The sequence below is a fragment of the Centroberyx affinis genome, unplaced genomic scaffold, assembly GCF_046629955.1.
Source record: "Centroberyx affinis isolate AG114_WGS23_722 - 3 ecotype Tasmania unplaced genomic scaffold, CSIRO-AGI_Caff_v1 ptg000442l_1, whole genome shotgun sequence".
Lineage (NCBI taxonomy): Eukaryota > Metazoa > Chordata > Actinopteri > Beryciformes > Berycidae > Centroberyx > Centroberyx affinis.
In genome coordinates, this window is record NW_027279105.1 from 57,865 (window position 1) to 82,848 (window position 24,984).

A 24,984-nucleotide genomic window follows, 5' to 3' on the forward strand; every position below is an offset into this window, starting at 1 on the left:
TTTAGCCATCTAAGATGTTCCCCAGCCCAGACAGGACTATTGGGAGCCTAGTATCCCTCTGATTGTTTTTTGTTTGTCTGAGTGTGTTGTTCTGCATACAGTTTATTGTCCATAAGCACCCCATTACATTTCTATTTCCCAGCCATCTGGATAGGGCAGTCTTTGATAAGTGTGTTTTTGGTTGAGAGTTGTTTTTTTTTCTGATCAGTGTGTGTTTCCTTAGTTTTGGTTTTGGATTTACTGGACAGCAGGGAGCAACAAGGCATTTTATTGGTCCATTTGTTGAACACATTTGCATGGTGTGTTTATAACTGGTCTTCCTCATATCTTGACCAGAGGAAAACGTATTGTCCCATGTTCGTCATCGCTGCTTTGTATTGCTTTCTAGTGATTAATTGATACAGCTGAACTTTGCACCAAAGTAGCATCACTGGCTATGTACACACACACACACACACACACCACATACAAATATGTGCACATGAACGCACCCACACAAACTATTCTATTGATAATCAAACAATTCAAAACACAAATGAAAAGGAAAGCAGGCGTGGGAAATACCAGCGAACTGATATGGTGTCACACTCTTTAAAGCAGAAGTTTATTGAACAGAGGTTGTGCAACAGACATTGAGGTACATGATATGATTTATAGTGGAGGGGGGGGAGGGGGGGGGGCAACTAAAAGGGAAATCTGCGCCATTGAAACTTCCAGATATCAGGATATTTATGGTTGGTTGTGACAGGTGTAGGCCGACCCATTATTTTGTGGCAGTTACAATGGCACACACACAATATTTCAGACCAAAACGTATCTTTATCACATACAGAATCCATATCAACTGACATTCAGAATGATTGTGGTGTATAAAGCAAGTACTGTACTTTGGCCATCATAGGAATGCTGTTTTCCCTCCCTCGCACAAAACAAGTCAGATGTAGCACCAACATGAACTTATGAACATGCTTGAACTATCTACGGTATAAACACCCCAAGGAAGTGTTGCGATGTCGTCATGCCCCCCCCTCCAATATAGGTTCAGTCCAGGTGGAAGCCTTGCATATTTCCTGTTTCTCATCTCACTGAGCAAGATGTTTTCCCCGCCAGAACAGTAGGAATAATCCACAATAAAGCGATTTTTTTTTTCCCCCCACTGTACCATTCTTCTCCATTCCAGGCTCCCTAACTGCAGAGGTATAGGTGATGGATTTGTTTTTGTTTTTTTTGTCCAGTAATCCTGAGGTATAGGAAATACCACTGATGCAGAATGTGACTGAAAAAGGAGAGCAAAATAGATAAAAAAAGGAGGGGAAAGGAGACATGCTATCTAAGCAAACTGTCAAACTGTACAAAGAACATTTCCAGTCGAATACTCATTTCATGTTCTTCTATCACCATCTACTTCGGTTTTCTGAATGTATCTCTTAAGCAGTAAAATAATTATATTATAATACAAATGTTTATAAAATAGCAGCACACTCAAGTGACACATCACAACTAGGTAATGTTATTTTGTTGTATATAAGAAATGAAACAAATTCATAGCTTTTAGCAGCGCAAAAAGACAACAATAACTCAATAAAAATATTGACACTTTTTTCTTGATGTCTTCACACCTCCTCCTCTGTCCTCTCTTCACTTTGGAATACAGTATCTCTAAATCTTAGAAAACTCTTTTGTGGGTCTGGTCACCCCGTAAAACATAACAAACACAAATTGAAAGGTGGTCTCAATACATAACACAGGCAACAGTAAATCGCAGGAAAGAAAAATCACAACTAGTATGTTCGGGAGAGAGCTTACATAAGGCAAACAGAGGCAAAATTCAGGGGTTGTATCAATTGCTCAAAAAGGGGGGGGGGGGGGGGATGTTTTGGCGTGAGTCATCAAATTGCCCAGTTTTATCAGTTAAGCTCCTCCATGATGCTTCTCTGAAAACATTTCACTCACTAAAACATTACATCCCCACATTTTTCTTCAGTCTGACATACGCACACTCAGCAAAGTCAACATACCCTCATGAAAACTCAAGCATAAGGCAATAACACCTTGCTGTGGCAACACCATGTGTCAAAAACAAAACAAAACAAACAAAAACAAAAACAAAAAAATCATCTGTCTCTTGTTTTGCGCTGATGTCTGCCTGGCTTACGAAACCCCCTTGCCAATGATCTGATAGAAGCAGCAAAGCTCATAGGGGAGAGAGGTGTTGACTGACAGACAGCAGGCCTGAACTACACAACATAGAACAGTTTGCAAACACAAGGCAGCGCCGTAAAAAAAACTGACCGACCATGGCGACGCACATCAGGTAAGGTGGTTTCGAACAAAGGCTCTGGTCTATCTTAACAGTTAAAACCTCATTGCCCTCTGAGGAACATGTGCAAATATTAGATGTTACGACCACCGTTTCTTTGTCGCTCGTTGCCTGCGTGACGTTTCGTCGCTGTGATGCAGATCAAAATGGAAAGAAAAAAATTCAAGTAAAACAAATATTTCATTTCTTGATAACCGAAAGAAAATAAAACAAAGACAAAAATCCATCGATCAGTGAACTTTGTATGTAGGCATTTTTGCAATTCATATTGGCATTTTTGTATTTGTTCAAATTACATGAAATGGTCAGACTCCCCTTAAACTTGCACTTTATTTGAATCGGAATGTTTTTTTGTTTTTTTGCGATGGGAATGTCCTCTCATCATAAGTTGCGATAAGCCTCTTAGTTTGACTCCTGCTTGACAAGGGTACGTCTGACGATTGGGAAACCAGCCCTACAAAGTAAACCAAAGAAAAGGCTAACAAGGAAATAGAACACATCCATTCATCTCCAATCCCCACCCACCGTATTTCATTTCATTTGTCTCTTGGGGAGCATGTTTTCAAAGTGCTTTGCCATTGAAATCATATAGGGGAGCTGAAGCAACCCTATGTGGGACTCCAGATGCATTGATAGTATATTATCTTCCTGTAACTCCTCTAAAACCCCCCCGAAAAAAAAAAAAAGTTCATCCTCAAACGATGATCTGGCAGCGTACAGTCTTAGTTCCTCGTTTATTTTCCGTTTACTTGGAAAACCAGAACTTTTCTTTTTTTTTCACTTAGCCGTGTCACTGTAGACATCCGTTACGAGAAATTACTGTCGATTCAATCCAGCCAAATATGCAGATATCAAAGTTTTAACGTGAGGCCTTTGGGCGTCTTTTGTTCTGTATCTTCCAGCCACTGGCCGTACATCATCCCCATCTCCTACACAGCAGCAAGCTCCTGCACCTCTACCAGCCCCCCTGCCCTACCGTCCCGTGCCCTCCACAGTTCCACAGTGCCTTCCTAGTTGCAAACTGTCCCTCTCTCTTCCTCATTCTCTCCGCACCACACCCTGTTCCCTCGCCGCTAACACAGAGGAGTCAAAGTCCTCCAGACTTTAAAAAAAAAGCCTTACTCTCTTCAAGACATCGTCCTTTCCTCTGTTTTCACATGTGCCATACGTGGCTGTACGTGTGAAAGTGTGACCATTAACTCCTCTGTCCAGACTCAAAGCAGCCTAAAACACCTTTCACAACTAAGGAAACACCATATAGTAACAATGTGAAAAATGAAGTATCTGGTAATATTTAATTGATAGAATGGCAGTGATCAACAAACACCTAAAATGACCTCTGAGTTTGAGGTGAAACACCTCAGGAAAAATGCTCTTGGAAAGATGAGGGGCTCCAAGTGACGCCCCCCTTCACCCATATCCTCTCTCTCTCTCTAACTAGTTTTCGTTCTCACTCATAGTCCATGCACATGAGTTTATTGTTGGCCAACAACGAACCATGAGACATTGTTAACGCATGAAGGCAGTGACATAGCGTAGATGCCCTGTTAAAATGACGGACATAGTATCTGTAGCCTCGGCTTGCTCCATAGTCTTTTAATATCGAACCGCAAGTCTTTGACTCGACTCGAATGTTTGCTCAAGTGCCTCACGCCTTAGAACGCACACTGCTGATATAGATACAGGATCACATATAGCAGTCACATACACATACAGACACACACGCACGCGCGCACACACACACACACACACACATGCACATACAAACACAGAGACACACACTAACAAGCAGCCTGACAAAAGGAGCTTATTGATCTCTACTACTCGGAATTCCAAAATATGTTCAGTAATAATAATATTAATAATAATAATAATAATAATAATCCTGTCTCTTCCCTGGAATTGGGACCTACTAGCTCTCAGCATTATGTTCTCAATGCCTCCTCTCCGTTTCGTCTCCGACACACAGCAGAGACGTGGAGAGGACCTTCTCACGGTCTGAGGAGCTCCGACAAGTGTCCTCTCTTAGACCAGCCAAAAACATAATAGTGATAATACTAAGAAAAAAACAAAACAGAGAAAAAAAAACGGTAGCCCCACTGTGATCCCATATATGCAATTTTCGAATGGTTTCCCCATTTCTAGGTTTAAAAGCCTCATTATCAAGCTATGGTTAAGATATAACTTAATGATCATACTGTACAATCAAGAGCAGAATGCAAAATATGATTGGCTTCCCTTCTGTATATCCAAGGCACCACAGAGCTTCTCCTCGTATCAAATTCATCGCTTTTTTAGAGTAGAACATTGTAGAACATCTATTTTTTTCTGTCTAAGATAGCTTTGATTTCATGATACATGGGCACGTGTTTTTGTATGGAAAAATAGAAATCTACAAAAACTAGCAAGCATTTTTTTTCTCTTTCTCTCAAGGGCTTGTTTGTTTTTAAAATGTTTTTTTGTTGTTTTGTCGTTTTTTTTTCTTCTTTCAAAAAAATAGAGATTTTTTTTGATGTTGCTTTTTTTTTAAAATCCTGCGCAACGCTGCCCCCTGGTGGTTCACAAGTTGACGTCGCGGACGTCTGTCGGGGTGGAGGACTGGTCCAGCTCGTCCAGGCCTTTGCCTCCGGAGCCTCGCTGCGTCTGCTGCTGCTGCTGCTGCTGCTGCCGGCCCTCGCGCAGGCTGCTCACCAACACACGCTCAATCTGCTCCTGGCACTCTTTGAGAACGTCCTGCAACGCAGCGAGAGAGAAAGCACAGGCTGTCAAAAAAGATGTCCGTCTCATAGAAGTCGTTTAAGCTGCTAATGGGAGGGAGAAATCAGTTCTCTTGGTTCCAATTCAAATCAATCAGAATGTTCTTGAAGTGTCTTTTTTTTTATACTAGTGGAGTGATCTGCTTTATTCTGCCTTGTTTCTAGAAAATTGATGCAACAAGTAAAACTGTACCAGCAACAAGTGGAAGTATCTCTTCCCACTGGCTGAATTGTTCACTTGTTTTTAAGAAAATAAGATTTTCAGACTGAATATGACACAAAATGTTTTTAAGATTTAGAATTTTGTGTCTGCATGACTTCTTTGGCAAATCCAAGACTTTCAGTGCACAAGCCAAAGCAAATATGAGTTTCTCACAGGTGAGTAGAAAAACAGCTGCTGTCACAGTTACTTATCTGCTCGATATTTCATATGGCTAGAAGGCTGTTCGGCTTGTCCTTAATCACACAGTTTGGCCTGAATCGGACAAGTTGCTCTCCCCCTGTGGGGAAATTGCCCTTCACAGCTATCATCAGAAGTGACAAGAGAGATAGGGAAAACTGTAGTGAATTTACGGGAAATGGGGGTCTGTGGTGCGGTGGCGCAGGGGCCCCTGGGCAGGAGAGGCCAGGGGTTTTGAATGACCGCTACCCTCCCAGCAGCTCCACACACTGCCAAGCCTGAGCACAGACAAGGAGCAGACCAAGCATTACATCAGCCCACCAGGGTTGTGCACTGAACACCACCCCTATAGTGTTCACGCACACACACACACACACACCCATACATACACACATGCACACACATTACTCCCTGCCCCCCATCCAAACCACCCACCTATCCCACCTCCGCCATTCCAAAAACACACACAAAACCCAAACAGAAGTAGCCTTGACAACGCCGGGTGAAAACACAGGTAGTACTAAAGCTATGTTAATTACATCCACCTCCTGTGGGAACACAAAGGTGGTGCTTTTTTAACGAGAGCCAGTCTGTGTGCCTGCCTGCCTGCAGGGGATCCATCTGAGACCCGGCCGGCTCGCCTTTCACCATCAAAGGCCACCGCGGCAATCCGAGAATCCTCCCGGGAGAGGAGCCTCTCAACAGCGCAGAGCCCTCATATCCTTCCCTGATGGAGGGTTGACAGAGGGGACAGCACCGCGAAGGCATAGGGAGTGACTAACCGGGAAGGGAGAGAAGCGGGGAGTTCCTACAGGGAGGAGTGTGGGTGGTAAAAAAAGAGGATCGAAGACAGGGGGTGAAACAGTAACAAAAAACCCCAATATGTTGCTCCTGTGTGGTGAGGAGCGGCGATGACAGTCATTCAAGATCTTGAGGAAGTAAAACCAGACTGCTGCCATGGTACAAGCCATGTGATATGTTCATATAAGGTAGGCTCCCATCATCCAGAGCACAGAGATAACACTGCTCTCTGGTGGTGCAATGCTGCAACACACCTGAAGCCGAGTCCTTTGCTCTCTCACGCACACACACGCATAACGCCCCGGACTTAAGCACCAGGCGTCTGTGGGAAAAATGACAGAGAGCGCCCCATGGCCGGAGGGTTGGGTGAATGTATACTGCTTGTGGAGAGGGGAAACATTCTTTAGAAATTTACAGCTAATTTAAACCTGATGGGCCACAGTTTGAGCCTGTGTTATAGCTTCTGGGGGCTGCTGCGCCTCGGTGAAACGAGAACAGAGACCTCACTCACATGGGAATTGCTCCTCAGGAGCTGCACACGGCTGAGTAACAGAAGGTCACAGTGTCAAAGGTCAAGCAGCATGACACATTACAGGGTGGAACATGCACTACGTCCTCAAAGGTAAATTATACGAATTTCTGACTGACAACGACCTCTACTGTTAAAACTAACTGGCAATTTGTTGAAATTCTACACTTGTGGCTGTTATGGCTAACTTGTTTACTGAATGAAAGCTCTTGTAAAGAAAGCTGAGAAACCCCTTACATCACAGGACCATTGACAAAATAATCCATAATATGAGCCTAGAGAGGTTTTTGCTGATATCTGCAGTCTGCCTGAAGTAATTCCTGCCTTGACATCTATATCTCTTTAAGAGCTCCAACATCTACAAATGATTACTTCTAGTGAGTTTTGTTTTGGTCAAAATCCATGAGGATCGATGTGATGCTGGGGAGGTTGGACTGCTCCGGGCCGGGTGCCTCTGGCAGAACGTTTCCCCCGGCAACGGGTTTGACGTGGAGGAAACCCGACCGGCGTCTGTCACTTTAATCTCCTCCAGAGGTTGGCCACTAACACGAGCGTGCGCACACAGACGCACACGCACACACACACACACACACACACACACACACACATACACACAACATCTTCCCACCAACATGTGCCCCATTAGTCATAAAATCTCAATTCCTGTGAGAAAATTAAGTAAAGCACAGAACATGTAAAGGAACTGCCTGTGTCTTACCGCAAGAATGCAGGCCTTTACTTCTTAAAAGACATTCTGCCCCCCCCTCCTCTCTCTCTGCTGCTCTTTATAGCGGCAGTTCGGATCCCATGCCAAGCCCCGTGGGCTTTATTCGAGAAACTTTAATGACTTCAATGTGTGACTACTGGAAACACCAATACTGTTTTCAGAGAGGCTCAAGGTACTTGGATACCGAGGGGGGGCCAACAGCACCGAATAAGCCGGGCAATGGAAGGCAGTGCTACGCTGCAGCATCTTGTTGTTGCAGCCTCAGCCCCCGAAAAACACATGACCACCTCCGAGCCTCCCTCGCCGTTACAGCCCTCCCTCTGCCCCACCTCAAACATCCATCATATTGCAACAAACTGGCTTTCTGACGAATCGGGGCATGCGGATTATCCCTGGGCGGCCTTTGTGACATCACAGCCGGCGGTAGGGGGAAGTCGTGCAGACAGACAAAACCAAAAGGAAGAAATGTGTGAAGCCATGGAATGTATTTTAACTGCTGACTGTACCACACAAAACAGTGTTTGCTACTCTGGGAGGACTTGGTGGTCAGACAGCTGAAACAAACACACACAGGCAGAGGCACACAGACACACACATATACACACACACACACACACACACACACACACACAGATCTTAGGGAATCTTAAAAAATGTATCCTGAGGCTGAGGCTGGAAATAAGTAGTCACCACATGACCTAAATTTGCACAAGCAACAATAGAAAATGTGACCTTTCTCTTTCTTTCGCCTGTGTGCTGAAACATCACAAGCAGTGACGCCACAGGCTCTATTAATGGGGAAATTATCCTTCCCAATAAATGCAATATTGTTGAATGTATTCTGGCTCAAACACATTACTGGTGAATCCCCCTTCGCAAAAAACACTTTCGACCATCTTATAACTTATTTAGGACGACTTCAGCGTTGGTCAGAGGCTGACGAAAGAGTGGAATGAAAGGAGGAAGAGAGGGAGAGACGGGGAAATGTGTTTCCGGACGGAAAAAAAGATGAATGAGAGAGTGAGAGTGGACGAGTGCCAGAGGATGAAAACTAGGAAGTGGTGGTCTTACCCCTTGCATCTCTCTAACCTCTCTTCCTGTTTTACTCCCGCTCTTCCCAAGAATAAAAGGAAGTTGTCCACATTTGGCCTGAATGCAACACCATCATCCTCAACTGTATTATTTTTATTAGAGCAACACTCTACCCTTGCAACAGATTCCACAAAGTCTACATTTTTTTCCGGAGAAGTACACGTGCCAGCATACTTACTGTCACTGCAGATGACCCGTACAGTTTAAAGGAATCACAACTGATCTCCCTCCCTCTCCAAACTCAACACTTTCACACAGTTTTCATTCTTTCTCTCTGCCAATCCCTTTGCCCATCATGGCTCGGCTCCCTGGCACGCAGACTCGTCTGCTGTCCCCAACCGGGAGCCCCACTGGGCCACACCAGGTGTGTGTGAGGCTGTACACACATTCCTCCGGGCGGCCCGAGATGGTGACTTGGCCCTATCACATTTCCACTGGAAAACCACAGCTTCTGGATACCACAGATGCCAGCGGGGTGCCAGGGGGGTGGCGTTGGCCATGATGCTGTTGGCAGCGGCAGCTGCAGAGGCTGGCGAAAGTTGCTTTGCCTTCATATTTTGCCTGGCTGTTTGGCCGGCGAGCTACGAGAAGCCCCAGGTCTCGCTGCCCTACATCTCTCCATCTCGCCAAGCCTGCACACCCCCGGCCAAAACCAAATATGTCGTGTGTACACTTTTACACTCTGCTTCATACCACCAGACTGATGACTGCAGTCAAACAGATAATTGAGGGTGAGGTGGCCATTGGGTGCTAAATTGACGTATTAAGTGGTTCAGCTTATGGGAAAGGAAGGTAGCGTAAGTGTTAAAGCGGCACAGCCAGCGATGACCAATTCCTCTTTCTTAGTGTGTGAAAGCTCGTCTGCTCAACAGTGACAAACAGGGTTAGCAGCGTTTAAGCAACCTCTTAAGACCGAAAGTCGTCATGAGAAATTTGTGATGAAGCTTTTCATTTGAAGTTGCATCACAAGTGGTGCACAAGTCGGGGGTGAGTTGTGCGCTAAAGTAACTTTTAACACAAAAAATATCCTCTCCTTGATTATTTTTGGCTGGCTGCTTAGCGTTTCATACTAAAGCCCCTCATACACGTTGAATCAGGAGGGGTGCCCTCTGCTTTGCCTCCTGTGTTTTCTGAGAGCCATGGCTTGTCTGAATCCAGGAATGTGAGGAGTTGATCATGGAGAGATGGAGCGACTTAATTCCCTCAAGTCTAAGACCTCGCTGCCTAGACACACTGAGGCCCTGTGCTGCTGAGGCCAGCTATTTGTTTTTCCTCCGCTGCTGAGCGAGACTTCACACGCCTCGCACCAGAGGGAGCCATGCTTTCCAGCAGCGATGCATTATGGGCCATAGGAGGAGAGGAGAGAGGGCTGACTGTCGCAAGGGAGGCGTGACACCCCCTCAGTGTCCTTTTCACACTTCAACAGCTTTCTTGTACCTCCTCCTTCACCTCCTTTTGGGACAGCTACAACAGAATTTAACATACCAGGCTTGAGGCCCGGGATCAGTGTCATGCCCTCAGATCTGCTCCCTGTGCAGCGTGCACACATCGGCTCACACGCTCATGTTTGATTTACCACAGCTATTACTAACCGAACCAAGGCTTTCTCATCAGCGCCTCTCGGCCTCGCTCCCCTCGCCCCGTACCCTCCGCGGCTTTGCCCACCGACTCGCCGCTCGAAACTGAACCCCGCTCCCCTCTCCGTGATGAAAGCCAGGCATCTCAGAGTCGGCCGAGGCCCTGCCTGTGTTTGGACTGAACTCCCCACCGCCGCACCGCTCGCTGTACCCGGAGAGCCACACAACAGCCTGGCCAGCATTCCTGTCAGCGACAGAGCAGCTATACGCTCTCAGCCCGGCTGGATTAAGAGGCTTCTTTATACGAAGGGGCCCCGAGCAGCCGAACCGGAGCGTGTTGCTGGGGAGAGGGAAAGAAACCTGCCGCGTGCTTCGAGGTCAAAGTCCAGTACAGTGTATGACACAGGAGACTAGATAGAGACTGATGTGGTGAGCTTAGATAGTACTTGGATATTAAACCTAATGAACCTGATAAGCACGTGTTGGCATTAAAAGCCCTGATCAGAGTTGGTGGGAAATCATCAGACGTGAATAACAGGGAATTTTTTGCCAGAGGCAAAGTCAGCATGGTTGCAAAGGAACATTTGGGAGAAAAACATTTGCATTTGCTTGTTTTCAAGTGTGACAAGTGTGATTCTAAAACTGTATATTTCAGTGGTAATCAGACGCTGAGTAATTGTGATGCTTCCCTGGAGGGGGATACTGGCTGATGAGATCAAAAACTTCCAATGATTGCAGCAGCTGTTTCAGAGTTGAATCACAGCTTCACTGGAATCACCGTACTTAGATAAATAGCAGTGAACACCAAACTGATTAGATATAGCTATTAAGCCTGCCTGGTAGAGATAGTTTACTCCTCCTCATGTAAATATTACTCAGAAAAACATCCTCCCAAATTTTTCTAGGTAGGAATATCAAGCTATATCCTGGGACCACACTGGAAATCACCGTTTTAAAGTCAATTTATGTTTTATAAAAAAAAACAACAAAAAAACGCCTGACCAAACCAAGCTGCATTGAGTATTCTGGACGTCACAGCGGAGTATAAAACAAACTCACCACTTCTGTGTTTGTGATTTTGGCCAGCAGGTCTGTCAGACTGTCGCCCCACTGTGACTGGTCGGCTGAATCCAGCTGTAGGCCGCAGATCGCCGCCCCCACACTTCCTGTGGCGATCATGGAAGGAGGGTACATGACGAATTTGAAATCTGTTAGAGGAAGAAACACTTCAGTGAGTATCTGGTCTCTTCGAAGCTATTGTTTTTTAAATTATATAATATCCCATCTGGTAAGGGATGACATCACATTTACTGTTGTCTGAAAGTCAGGGGCTCAAATCTTACGCTCAGTTTATCAACTCCAATGACCGAAACAGTTGATTTACCACAGGATGCTGTATTCAGCTGGTGAGGTTTCTGAATTGCACTGTTCAATTCAGATGCTCCACAAAAGGGGTACAGATACGTCCCTCCCAGAGACAATATGATTTGGTAATCTAGCAGTCAGCTAATAAATAATCCTTCTATTGCGCTGGGTCTGAACGCAGCGCTCACTAATGACCAGAGGCCTGGATAATGAGGGTTCACTTGGCTTGTAAAGGAGCTGAAAAGCAACCACCCCCACCCGCTCCCCACCCCACCCCCGTCCCCCTTTCCCCCAGCCCGGCCCCTTTTCTTCCATCTCCTGAGTAAATCGTGTGCTCGCTGAAAAAAGCCCCATAGCGCTTGGAAAGGGAGGAATAAAGAGGCTCAGTGCCTCTGCCAATGCTCACTGCTGTAGGTCCTTTTTCCACGTGTGGTCACAGGCGTGCGTCTCAAAGACCAATAACCTTGTTAGCTCCCCTCACTGTCATTCATAATGCAAATGAGACAGCTTGTGAACGGGCCAGAAGCCCGAAAAGGCAAGGCGACTGGCATAGAGGGAGAGAGAGAGAGAGAGTGAGAGAGAGAGAGAGCAAGGGAGACGGACAGAGAGGGAGAGAGAGGGAGAGAGAGAGAGAGTTCTTCTCTTCACAAACAGAGACACACACACAAATACACATACACACTCACACTCACTCCTTTCTCTATTCTCTCTTTATGTCTTGCTCAACTTCTACCTTTCTTTTTTGGACAACACATGGCCTCCTTAGATGGGGCCAGTGAATGGCACACATGCCCCAGTCTTTGTTGCTACAACAGGCAGCGGTTTGCATTGGCGGCCCTCCTATCTTTTAGCATATTAATAGAGTGGCGGGCCTGCGAGAAGGAAGGCAGAAGAGTGTGACTCCATTGTCCAGAGTCATCACCTCATTTCACCCAATTGAGAGACACAGCATCCATCCCCTCTCTGCTGATACCAATTCAGTCAGACAGGCTGGACAAAGAGTAGCTAGAGGGGGGGTGGGGGGGTGGACGGGGGGGGAGATGAAGAAGGAGGGATGGATGGTATGGCGACAAGGCAACAAGGAGAAAAAAGGGGAAGGTGGTGGGCGTGGTGGGGAGAGGAGAGGGGGTAGACAACACCGCTCTGCTGCACATCGCTCTCAAGTCTGTGTCCAGACCCTTGTGAGGTTTTGGAAGAAGAAAAGAGTCGCCCTCCAGCGACCCTCGCCACCCCCTTCCTCCCCCCACAAGTATGCCTCTGTTCCTGGGCCACCTATGGGCTGGAGGAGTGGGCAGTGGGGGCATAGAAACAGCCTGCGCATTAACATATTGCCATATTCAATTGCAAAGCAAACTGCGTGCGATGGCTCTGAAGGAGATTTTTCTTCCTTCTTTTTTTTTTTTTTTATCCGGAATCAAAGAGGTAGGCCCTTTGATAGCTGTAAAGGCAGCCCCTCACTGCCTTTTTAACATGCACAGCCAGGCGCTTTCTCATCTTGTGGGCTCAGTGTTGACAAATAAATGAACTTATTATACACCCCTGTGTTAGCCGCTGGGCCTCTGCCAAGGGGCGATTTATTAAAGGCTACCTCGAGCCAAGAGGAAAGAGCACACAAAGCCCCTCGGCATTACATCACTGCTGTAAGAGCGCAGCTTTCTATAGAGGGGAAAAAGGACAAAGGCATACACGGATTTACTGTACGTGTGCAGTGAGCGCAGAGTGACAGGCGAGGAGGCAGACACCTCAGAGACACAGACAGGGAACAATGCACCGATGCGTGCATGCCTTAACACACATAGACGCAGACGCACGGACAGAGAGACCGACACACACACACCGACACACACACACACACACACACACACACACACACAGCACAGACTTAGGTTTGTGGGAGAGCTGAGTGGCGGGCAGTGGGCAGCAAGCTGATTTTTCGCACTCAAGACAAGACAGGTCTGTAGCAGAACAAGGACGCGCGCGTGCAGCCGATGCAGGCTGACACTCCGGCCTGGTGGCTGCTGCGTGTGGGGGGAAGAATGGCCGTATTTTAGGAGGCCCTCATTGATATTCATGTTGAGGATAAACAGTGTATGTAGCTGAGTGGGGACGCCTGCGATGGAAAGCTCCCTGTGAGCAGCGGCTGGCTGGCCTGGCCTGCACGCCTCTCACCCCCTTCAATGGCCCTTTCTCCTCCCTACGCCCCCTCTCCTCCATTCCTCCGTGTTTCTACCCCCTGAAACTTCATCCTCAGGCCTCTGGTCACACAGTCTGCTGCCCTACATGGCCCACTCCTCCTGGGTGGCTGCGATGCACAGTATGCACATTAAACTTGTAAATTAATTAAAGTTGGAAAGTTGAACAACAGCCAAAAAAGAAAGAAGAAAAAAAAACCCCAAACGCTCTCTTGCTCTCTCTCTCTTTCCAGTGCTATAAATCAGGGTCTTGTATTCTATACATGTAGAGCTTATTGACTTTGTTTATTAAAGGGGTAGCGTTACGAGGACCCAGGCCTGTTGACTGATTAAGGTCAAACACAAACATCATTTTGGGATTGGCATGACAGTATGTTTCACCACTAATGGAGTAGGGCCTGGTAGTCAAAACAAGGTTTGTAGAGAGCTACTCAGACGGTACACCTAGCGTAGCTCCTTGAGAGGCACAAACAACAACTTCACAACTGGGGCTAAGGAGTTATTCCACACATGACACAGGGAGGAATCCCTGATTGAGAAAACAATAATTTGATATTGCTATCTGTCATATCCCATTCGACTTCTCGTTCCGGACGGTCACTCTGGAGACAAACAAACAACAAAACTTGGGAGAGTTTGAGTCACGCAGTGTGCTGAAATTGAGATTTCACCTCATTTGCCAGAAAGCAGGATTCTTCCTTAATTGTAGCATCCTGTGACAACTTTCTTCAGTCTTGCACCATCATCTCCACTATCACAGCTGCAGCCTAGAGGCTCGGGCAACGGCAGCATAGAGGAGCGTACAGGTTTGGACCGGATCCAGTGAGGGGAGCATAGAAGTCCACTTTTCTCCAAATTGGAAGAGCATGAATTGGTAATTTTGTTATTTATGTCCTGTTGGAATACTCATCTCGCTCTGTACGCATCCATGGCAAACTTTAATCTCTCTCTCTCTCTCTCTCTCTCTGTCTGTCTCTCTCTCTCTCTCTGTTGTTGTCTTCTTGGACAGAATTCAGGGCTGATATGATTTGAATAAACAGCTCAGGAGGAGTAGTTGAAGCCTCTTTACCCAGAAAGACCAGCTGCGCTTGCAGAGGGAAAGGAATGGAACGAAAGAAAGAGAGAGAGAGAAAGAGAAAGAGAAAAGAGAGAGAGAGACAGAGAGAGAGAGAGAGAGAGAGAGGCTCTGGTGTCATGAGAACAACATTCAGGTCAAACTACGGAGCCTCCGTACCCCAGTGAGCTGCCACTAACATTTGCTTTACTTCAAACCACAAATGTTAGTCTTTGTGGTTAACATGACCTCAGAGGTAAACTTCCAAGCATAAAAAAAGATTCTGATTTCTGAAGCTTTGCAGGGACAACTGCAACATCCGAACCATAAATTTCTTTCTTTCTCTCTCTCTGGCCTTTCTGGTGTGACTCAGCTGGCCACAGTATTTATAGTGTGGTGCTGATTACACCAGTGAGGTGAGGAGGGGAGCTCAGGACATGCCACTCGATGATTCACTCTGTGTATCACATTCCTGGGCGCATACTGTCAGGAAACTTCCTCCTGCTTCAGCCGTGGACGAGACGGCCAGACCGGACATGATTCCCAACATCAGTGGAGCGTGTGGAGCGAGACGATAATTTGTTGGAGGAGGTGGCTAATTTGTTGGGGTTCTGACTCATCAAACATGAAGGAGTTTTTAGTGTAAACAAACACAAGTAAAGACCATCTCATTGACCACATCTGAGATGAATCATTCTTCTCTAGAATGGGTTGGGCCTGGAGGGGATTCTTCATACAACAGCAACTTGGAAAGGAAGCTGGGAGGTGCATTCCAGCCAGCCTCAGGACCGCTAAGTCTTCATAGCTAAAAGGAGAGCGGGCTTATGGATCATTTTAGAATGTTTGGTCGGTCCTCCATTGCATAAAAAATAAACAGGCATGTTTCAATTTGCCTACTTCTCTTCCTGTATGGGCAATAGGCCTCTGGGATTCAGGTACACAGCTTGGAGAGCTGGGATCTTGAAAGGCAAACTCGCAAAATCTGTCAGGGTGTAACGGCTTTGGAATGCTTGATTGGTCCTTTGTGCATATATTCATTGCTTTGAAATAAAATTGAAATACTTTGGGTGAATTTTATCCCCATCCTCCTGCGTTCCAGCACTTCTGTCCACGCAGAATCTTGATTTGCTCTCATGTCTTGTAGCAGATCGACATGATGTCCTCCAGGACAATTGACTCTCTCTTGGACAACACTTTGTTGGCCATGTTCCAGGCTTTCCTTTTGACCAACTCCTATGACCATTGTCACCATTCCATGCATACCATTACAGCAAGAGCTATTGGAGTCGGTATAAAAAAACGACACCATAATCCCTGCCAATATGGCGAGAAGACGGAGCTCAATAACAGCAGCAGACAGGTTGGGGTGCATCTGTCTGCCCCATGCACCCCCTCCATTCTCCCACTTTACCTCAATTGAATAAGAATAGAAGAGGAAACTAGGAGTGCTTGGTGTCTGTGTGTAGGAATGGAGGTTCATAATCTCCCTTAATGAGCTTGTTTCTGGGCTATTATCCGGCGGTCTGCCTGAGGGAAACGCTGGTGTTTCCTATCAAGTGGCCCTGCAGCGCTGACCCTCGCATGGCTCTGCATATGAAATGTAGGGGCCAGGCCTTTTGTCTCCTTTCTCCCAGCCTCTAGCTGAGCCCCCGAGCCATTTGCATAGTCCTGAATGGGCCAGCCAATGTTATTAATTAATACAGAGCCAGCCTGCGCCACCTGACAAAATCCCACCGAGTGGCCCGAACGGAACTGTTTCATCAAAAGAGAGGAGCCATTAGAAATGAGAGGCCTTTTTCTCCACTTTCTCCTCGTCTCTCTCTCTTTCTTGTTCCCTCGAAAACAGAAAGCCCCGGTTTTTATGCACGTTTTCTTTTTCAATATAGGGGTAGCAGCGGTGGGAGTGGTGCTGGGTTGAATGTGATTGTATGAAATAGGAAGGCCACAGGTGACCTGTTGTCAACTGTCTTGCAAATGTAAATCCTCCTGAGAGATCTCCTCCTCCTCCTCCTCCTCCTGCTCCGGCTTTACCTTCTCAGCTCTGCTCAGAGGACGTCTCAAGGAGGATTCTCACCAGATAACCCGAGATTTACGGCTGGGAACGTTCCACAAATGGGGTTTCGAATTCCCAGAGATCTTCAGATGCACCAAATTGTTGACTCACTCTCGCTCTCTCCACTCTCTTTCTCTATCTTGCCCTTGCTCTCTGTTTGCCTGGATACAAGTCTGAGGAGAGCATACACAGATAAATGGCCTGTTGCTAATCCAGAGCTATCTCCAGAAAGCCTCTCCTAAAACACAAAATGTCAGGAGGACGACTCCAGGAGGCTCGTAAATTTATTTCCACTGCCTCATTGAAGCAATTAAGGACAAAGTGCATGCTGAGTCTTTCACAATGTTGCTTTGGGAATAGGTCCGATCACTGACACGCTGTCATTCCTCACATTAATCCATTGGCACAAAATAGGGGGTGAGAGAGAGAGAGAGAGAGGAGGAAGAAAAGAGACATTTCTATGAATATTTTTTCACCGTGACGTGTGCTGTTCCACTTGGAAACCATGAACCTATTCTCACCCTATAATATCCATTGCACAATCAGTACAGGGGATTCCATCACTTTATGTTTTAAATACCTGTCACCCTCCCTTGTACCTATTCATCTAGCTATACACACACTCCTTTAAATGATCTCAGCACAAGCAGTTGTTTCCCATGAGGGGGTGTAGTCAGCATTCCTGTTTGTGGCCAGTAATGTGTAGAGAACGGAGCTGGTTGTGGTGGTGGGGGGGGAAGAGGAGGGTTGTCGCTTGGAAAATGGGAAAGAAAGGAGTGCCATCCTAGGGAGAGCCACCAGGTCAACCAGCCCGCTGCTGGAGGTCTGGAGCCGTGCGGATCTCCCTTCCAAGGTGTCGGGAATAGGGTGAAGTTTCCCCGAGATATGGATCTGGGTTGAATTGAGCAATCTCCCCCACAAATGTGAAGATTAGGACTGGTGGAGGTGCGACCCTCTTGCTGCTCCCCCTGCCTCCTTTTGTAGCTTTGAACCTGGCGTTGGAGGTGCCACAAACAGGAGGAACCTGCCCCACAGAGACTCCCAACTATGGGAAAGTTATCATGCCCTCCAGCGGTAGGGCGGGGAGGCGTGAGAAGAAAGGGGGGCGGGAGAGGGGGGGAAGGAAGGCGGGTGGGGAAAGAGATATGAAAACATGACATGCCTCAGAATTTTGGCAGGGCAAAAACAATACACTCCTCCGGCTCCCTCAAACTCCCCTTTCCCCTCTTGCGTCTCCTCCTCCTCCTCGTTCTCTCCGCGTCTTCGGATCATGTTAGCGGCTCCCCGTCCCTCCCGTGACTCGCTGGATGTTTGATCTTGCGGGAACAATTCACCTCGAGAGCAGAGAGACAATGGGCTGCCTGCCTCCGCCCCTGTCCGTTCCTCTCCTCGACCCCGCGCGACATGGGAATGCCCCTCAACCAGGCAGGCTCTCCTTTGAAGTGTTACTGGATGCTCTGGAAGCCACTGATACGCCTCTAAAACACGACCACATACCAGCCCGGGAGAAGACAGATGATGGACGTTAGATCTGAGAGTCTAATGCCGAGATGTCTTCCGTGACACATGTTTTTCTAAGGCCGAATATTTTCACATGGAGGTAATGCGTCTCACTTAAGTTACAGCGCGCCATGACTGGCCCACGACGCGCCTCTGAACGGAGTTGTTCCCGCATGTCACTGTTATTCAGAGAAGAGGTTTTGATTTGGTGCTGAAAGAAGAAGGTGCAGATGAGGATATTTTGCAACACACGCAACTATGTTGACGCAAGCCATTATCGCCTGGTTTGACTTGGCAGCTGATCCATGATTACTGCCACTTGCAAAACTAACACCAAAAAAAGGGAAAGATATGATATCAGGATGATATCGCACTTTTGGATCAATTTTCCAAATGACACCTAGTCAAAACAGAGACATTTCTTCTTTGTTGCATCACGTTTCACTGCGTTACGGTGAAAAATCAGTTAGGAAGTTTATGACATAATTTCCTAAACATCGTGTGACATCGCCTCTCGTTGCGTCCTACCTGTGGCGCAGAGGGCAATGAAGGTCTGGACATGTTTGCGTATAAGTGCTAGCTTATCCTCGGGTAGAGGCAGCTTCCTCACGATGTGCTCGATGAAGTCGTTGGGAGTGACCGCCGCCAGGTTCCACTTCAACTTCCCCAACACCACCAGCTCCCATTCCTAGTGAGAGAGAGAGACAGAGAGAGAGCGAGAGGGAGAGAGACAGATCCAGAGTCAGAGATAACTGAAATTGAGAAAAACTAAGACAATGAATAGGTGAGAAAAAGTGAGAGCACCAATGTGTATTGTAAGTTTACACTTGACTACAACACACTCCCTTGCAGTTGTGCAGCCAGTTACACAACACTGCAGCGCAGAGTGTGTGAGTGCCTCTGTGGGCCCCTGGCCCTGGCCCTGTACAGCGCTGAGGGCGGGGAGGTAGAGCAGAGACAGATTGTTATTACGTTAGTCTCTGCTTGGCCGGGCTTGGGACAGAGAAACAACAGCAGCGCCACCAACCCAGGTGACCTCACAACACTGCCTCCCTCCCTGTCTGTCTGGCATCTGGGGACTTTCCTAAAGAGGCCCACCAGAGGTTCTACTGTGTGTGTGTGTACGCGCGTGTGTGTGATGAGGAAGGATAGTAAGGCTAGCGCTGTTAGGCATGATGCAGAAAATGGCAATGAATTGGTCATATGTTTCACCTTTTCTCATCTATCATGTCATGTTATTTGTGACACAGTTTGAACACTAAACACTGTATATTTTATATATGATACAGATGACTCTATTATCAAAGTTATTACTATTTCATAAGCAAAGTTTTAAGAAAACTAAAAAAAAGAAATTCTATAATTTGCCTTTATATCATTGTGTAAGAGGGGTGTCACTTTTCAAATAATGGAGAACTTATTTTCTACCAAAACCCTTCCCCTGTATGTTGCAATATGTTATAAGATTATTTTCTTCCTTTCATCTTGTGATGATAAGAACACTGTGCAAGTTTTGCTGCCAACTCTGTTAAAGCCCTTGGGTGCTTATCAATAAATTCAACGTTGTCTACAGTAAATAAACCCTCTTTGCCCATGCTATGCTAGGCCTATATAATATTACCCAAATGCCAAGTGCCAGATAATGCTAAAGCAACGCCAAGAGTTCATTTTACATAATTTACTGCATGGCGTCTGGCACACAGAAAACACAACCTTGGGCAGTGTTTGACGTGAAAATCATTAAGGGAAAGGCTTTGAATTGAACATTACTCAACACCTTTCCTCGCTATAAAAGGCAGATCCACCAGAATCAACTGCTCAGAGCTTCGCAATCCATTTTAATGTGGATCTCTGGGCAGTGTGTGATGGCACAAGCTATAGCGTAGCTCAGAAGTGTGTGTGTATGTATGTATGTGTGGGTGGGCGGGGGGACACAAGGTGTGGCGTCCTCTTTGAGCGTATTGTTGCTTTCGCTTCCTAGAGGAGGAGGTGATTAACGGAAGAGTTGGTGACTAATTTGGGAAGAATTACGTGGTTTGGTTGAGGACTGTTTGGTCGAAGACTGTAGCCTTGTGACTGGGACCTATGATGCTGCTGATTTTCCCCTTCAGAGAGAGAGGACCACATGGACTCAGTCATGAGACAATCCAACATGGCTGCCATTAACCCCACTCCCAGGCTGCATTTGTCTAATCAAAGTGGCCTTTTTCAGCCTGGCAACCTTTCCTTGGTCTCACTGATGCCAGAGACAAGACACAAGGGAACAAAGGGTTTTCAGTAAGGCCATATGCCCACAATTTCTCATATTTGAGGAAAAGAAATCTCTTCTAAATGAAAGGTGAAATGCATTTTCTTCCTCTGGAGTAGGAACTTGTATGGAAAGTTTTAAACAATATTTCTTTGTGATATGCAATACAGGTAAGACAGATGGCTCTCTCCACTGAAAAATGTTATGTCAGTGCTAAATATCAACTAATATCAATCAGTGATTTGATCATATGCAGTCATTCGCGCTCAGCAGAGGCCGCCGAGCGTGACCCATCTCCTGTTTCAACATGGCTGCCCCCTGCTCCATCAGCAGACGGAAGGCTACAGCGAGAGCTGTGACAGCCTTGCAACACTATAGCTCTGTGCTGACAGGGTGGCACGCAGGCACCCACTTCCTTCTGCTAGCTAGAGCCTTCCTCCGGTCACACCTTCTTTGTAACATTTGCGGTTCCCTTTACAAGAAGTTGTTACCAAAGATGAGGACAAAAAAAACGATCACATGCCCTGAGCAGCTGATCTCTGTTTCCTGTATCTGCATGTCAGCCAAAATACTGCCTTATACAGAAAGGCTGAGCGGAGGCCTCAGCAAGCCAGTTCAAGGACTGAGAGCTTCACAATGAACATGAAGGTAGGACAGACTCAGTTTTCCTGCACTAATTACTGTTTTAGACCGGTCCACCCAAGGCTAATCTGCCATTACCCCAAAACAACAACAGCACTGTAATGCACTTTCCATTTACCGGTCAAACCTACAGTATCTACAGTCGTATTAAAACTGTCACAGCTGATTGTAAAAGCCTTCACTGAAGAGAGGGCATTTAAGTCTGTCGCTTGTTTTCACTAGAACGTCTCAGCTGCACAATCACAATCAGATCCACCTATATTCACCAGGTACAATACGTCTTACATGTGCACACACAGGATACATTCAGCCGACATGCCGTTTCCAAGCCGCTTGCATGTTTATGATTCACAAGCAGCAATAGGCTACATTCCAGAAAATTCTCCGAAACCCAAAAAAAAAAAAAAAAAGCCAAGAGCAGATCGGCAGCAACATGAATACACTGTAGCAATCAGCTGCGCGGGCAGCGCCGCCAGTCAGGCAGGGAGGCAGGCCTAGAACCATCAGCCACGTCTGAATCATAATATGTGGCCTCTTTCACAACATGGGTGGGATTGGCTGTTGTTTACTGAGGAATGTTTTTCCCACAGAGCAGTGGGGAAATACTTATCTGATGTGAAACTGAGTTAATTAATTGGCCTACGCTGGTGAAGGCAGCTGGCATTATCAGGCCAACCGGGCCTTATCAACAGCCTGAATAGGACACAGAGGGATGGCAGATTTGTCCAGAAATGTCATACATTGCTGTTAATACTCCATGACTATATCCCAGCTGTATCAATCATGTTCATTATTTTGACTATAGGCTACATTCATACTCTGAAAATGTCTGAGGGATAAACAGAAATAGTACTATATGACGTAATGTGACAATGTATGCATGGTTATCTTTGGATGAAAGCTACTGTAAAAGGCAAACTTGAATTTCTCTCTCTCTCTCTCTGTGTCTCTCTCTCTCTCTGACAGGAACAGAATCAAAACTTTGGCTGGAGTTCAAGCTGACCTCGTTGCTCTGTGCAAATATCTGCCACTAGATGGCGATGCAGACCATTACACATACTGTAAAGCCCAGAGGGTCTTTTACAGTAAAGAGGGAGAGAGAGAGAGAGTCCTTGTGGGACAATACACTCTGGGGCTTTCGTTTTCCATGCACCTTTGATGACGGCGCAGTCCAAAGTGAGGGATGGGACGACAGTTTGAGTGAAATGAATACAGGCTGTATTTCACTGTGATGGTCTGATGTGTGAATGATTAAAATGAGCATATTTTGAGTGAACAAATGCCCCAAACAAATGAAATAAAGCCATGTGTTCCCAAAGTTGAACCTGCTGTAGGAAGATGCCAAAATAAGGCACGCAGCCATGCTTTGTCCTATACAGTGTGTGACCACAGCATGAATCCGCAGAGATGCCACTGTGAATTTTGAGAATAGTGTTGAACCAACTGTTGCTTACCAGCAGCTCTTGTGGTCTGATGGAGTTATCTGTGTAGATGCAGAGCTTCTCTGCAGTTAATGGACGAGTCTCTTTCAATTTGGATGCAAGAAACATGCACACTGCTCCCAGCAGCTGCAGGTGACACTTTTTGGTGGGTGCCACGGCTAAAAACCTGTCTAAGTAGTTCATGGCCAAGGGAAAAACTTCTTCCTCGCACTTCTGCTCCTCACAAACCTGCAGAAAGAGACAGCAGACAATGCAACAAGGTTCAGCATTTGGAATCAATAACCCACTCCTCAGTGGCCTGATTTATTTCCCAGCACTTGAAATGTATATAAAACTTTTATGAAATAACGAAACAGAAGAGTAATCACATAAAGAGCACATATAAATTCAATGACACACATAGTTGGGGCCTGGCCAAGAATTTGAGCCCAACCCTAATCGGTTGCGACATCATAAATTAATTCGAAATAGATTATTTTACAAAGTTTGAAAAAGGTCTCAGGCACATACTGTCAATAGAGTCGCATTCCTGCAGTTCATTCACTAAGAAATGAATTCAAGTCACAATCACCCGAGCCAAAAAAACACCCGGACAGCACAGCACACGGAAACACACTTTTTTTCATTCGTCATATTTTCATAAAATAATTAAAAATATAAATAAATTGTCTACGCCGATTTTCTTCGCATCATAATGTTCACGGACGCCTTCCACATCATACCCGACAATTCATATCCAAATCTATGCACGGTAAATATGAATAAAATGTCAAATTAAAACACCAGTAGCAAGAGGTTGGTTGGGAGTGCGTCACCGCCGAGCCGATATATTTATTTCAAAAATTAATTAAAAATCTGCTCTGGGTCGGACCCCGGCGATCTTTACATGATAATAAAGCTCAAAGGGTCGGGATTGTTTTCAGACCGATGTTGACCAAAAATATTTGACCAAGTGTCAAAAATCGAACATAATTCCAGAGCGAGGCAGTGCGACGGGGGGAAGACCGGAGGGACAGATAAGGCCCTCGCCCCTTCCGACATTTAAAATATATCTGTAAAATGTTCGCAACGTCTTTCACAGTCATTTCTATATTCGGTGTACAACCCAGACCCTCCTCTGTCATTTCCAATAGGTTTTAGCCGCTGTTATTGCGTTTGTGACACTGTAAAGTCGTCTGGAAAAGCACAAGCGCTCCTGTAAAAACCAACATGGCGATAGAACGGCGCAGGGCAGCATTGCATTGGGGAGTGCATACGTGTGCATGGAAATATTCAGGCTATCTAAAATAATAACATTAAAAAATCCACGGGGCAGCTTTGACGGACCCCGAGTGTGGCAGACAAAAGAAATTCTCCGCTGTCACAGCTATCACGACGTGTGATTTCTGAAACCGATGTCGTTCATGCCTGGACTCAAAAAAAATTATACACAGAAATTACAGAAAACGACACATTTGGTTATTATGGGGAATAGCCGGTCGGTAATGCGAGCTACAAGCCTTATCTACGCTCGCAAAAATTGCAAACAGCGCTCAGTGAAAGAGTCATGAAACAAATCGGGAGTCTTTAAAGTCGAGCACGGAAATAATAAGGCTTGTCAGCACTCGGCGTTTCGGTACGAACCTCCAACATCCAAGTGGCGACCATCCTCCTCATAAACGGCTGAATATCTTTCTGGACGATCTTGAAATAGGAATATTGGGGCAGAAACCTCTCCTCTATGGTCAACAAGCTCTGTAGGACTCTGTCATCGCACAGGAGGTTCGGATCGGGACGAGCTCGTATGATGGTGTCCATTTCGAGGCAGAGCAGCTCCATGGTGCTGGTGGCTTCACTTGTGTAAAAAAGTGGGGTTTCTCTCTTGGAAACGCGATAACAGTGTTGTAGAGCAAAAATGCAAAGGGATAGAAAGGAAAGTCTTTTGGAGGCATAAAAAGTGAGACTGCAGGGGCTCCCTAAGAGTAGTCCTGCCTCTCCTTGTTGAGAACTTTTTCCTCTCTCCCCACAGTGCGCCTCTACTTTCATCCGCCTGGCCAGATCAGCCGCATTTCAAGCCTGCGCAACTGACGCAATTCACTTCATTACCTCTAGACCAGACGCAACACGCTGCAGTCCCTGTCCCTCTTTCTCCTCTCCTGACATGCAAGACAACTTTTTATCACACTCGTAACATTTCGACATCTACAAGGCTGCAGATGTGACTTGCACACATTCACAAGACCAGACTGACAACGCAATGCAGTGAAAAGTGGAGGATAAACCCACTTGAATTCAAGTTTAGCCACA

General features: G+C 46.2%; 1 protein-coding gene across 2 annotated transcripts; it reads right to left on the reverse strand.

Moving 5' to 3' along the window:
• Nucleotides 1-587: 587 nt before the first annotated feature.
• LOC139642248 (G1/S-specific cyclin-D2-like) lies at nt 588-24,718 on the reverse strand. Of its 2 annotated transcripts, none has more exons than XM_071516996.1 (5): nt 24,343-24,718; nt 22,711-22,926; nt 18,895-19,054; nt 11,262-11,410; nt 588-5,053 (listed from the first exon to the last, which is right to left on the reverse strand). In XM_071516996.1, exons 1-5 carry the CDS (start codon nt 24,514-24,516, stop codon nt 4,880-4,882), a joined length of 873 nt encoding a protein of 290 aa, XP_071373097.1. In that variant the 5' UTR covers nt 24,517-24,718; the 3' UTR covers nt 588-4,879. The 2 variants fall into 2 exon arrangements, with proteins under 2 accessions (XP_071373097.1, XP_071373096.1); XM_071516995.1 differs by having other exon boundaries at nt 24,322-24,718.
• Nucleotides 24,719-24,984: the final 266 nt, after the last annotated feature.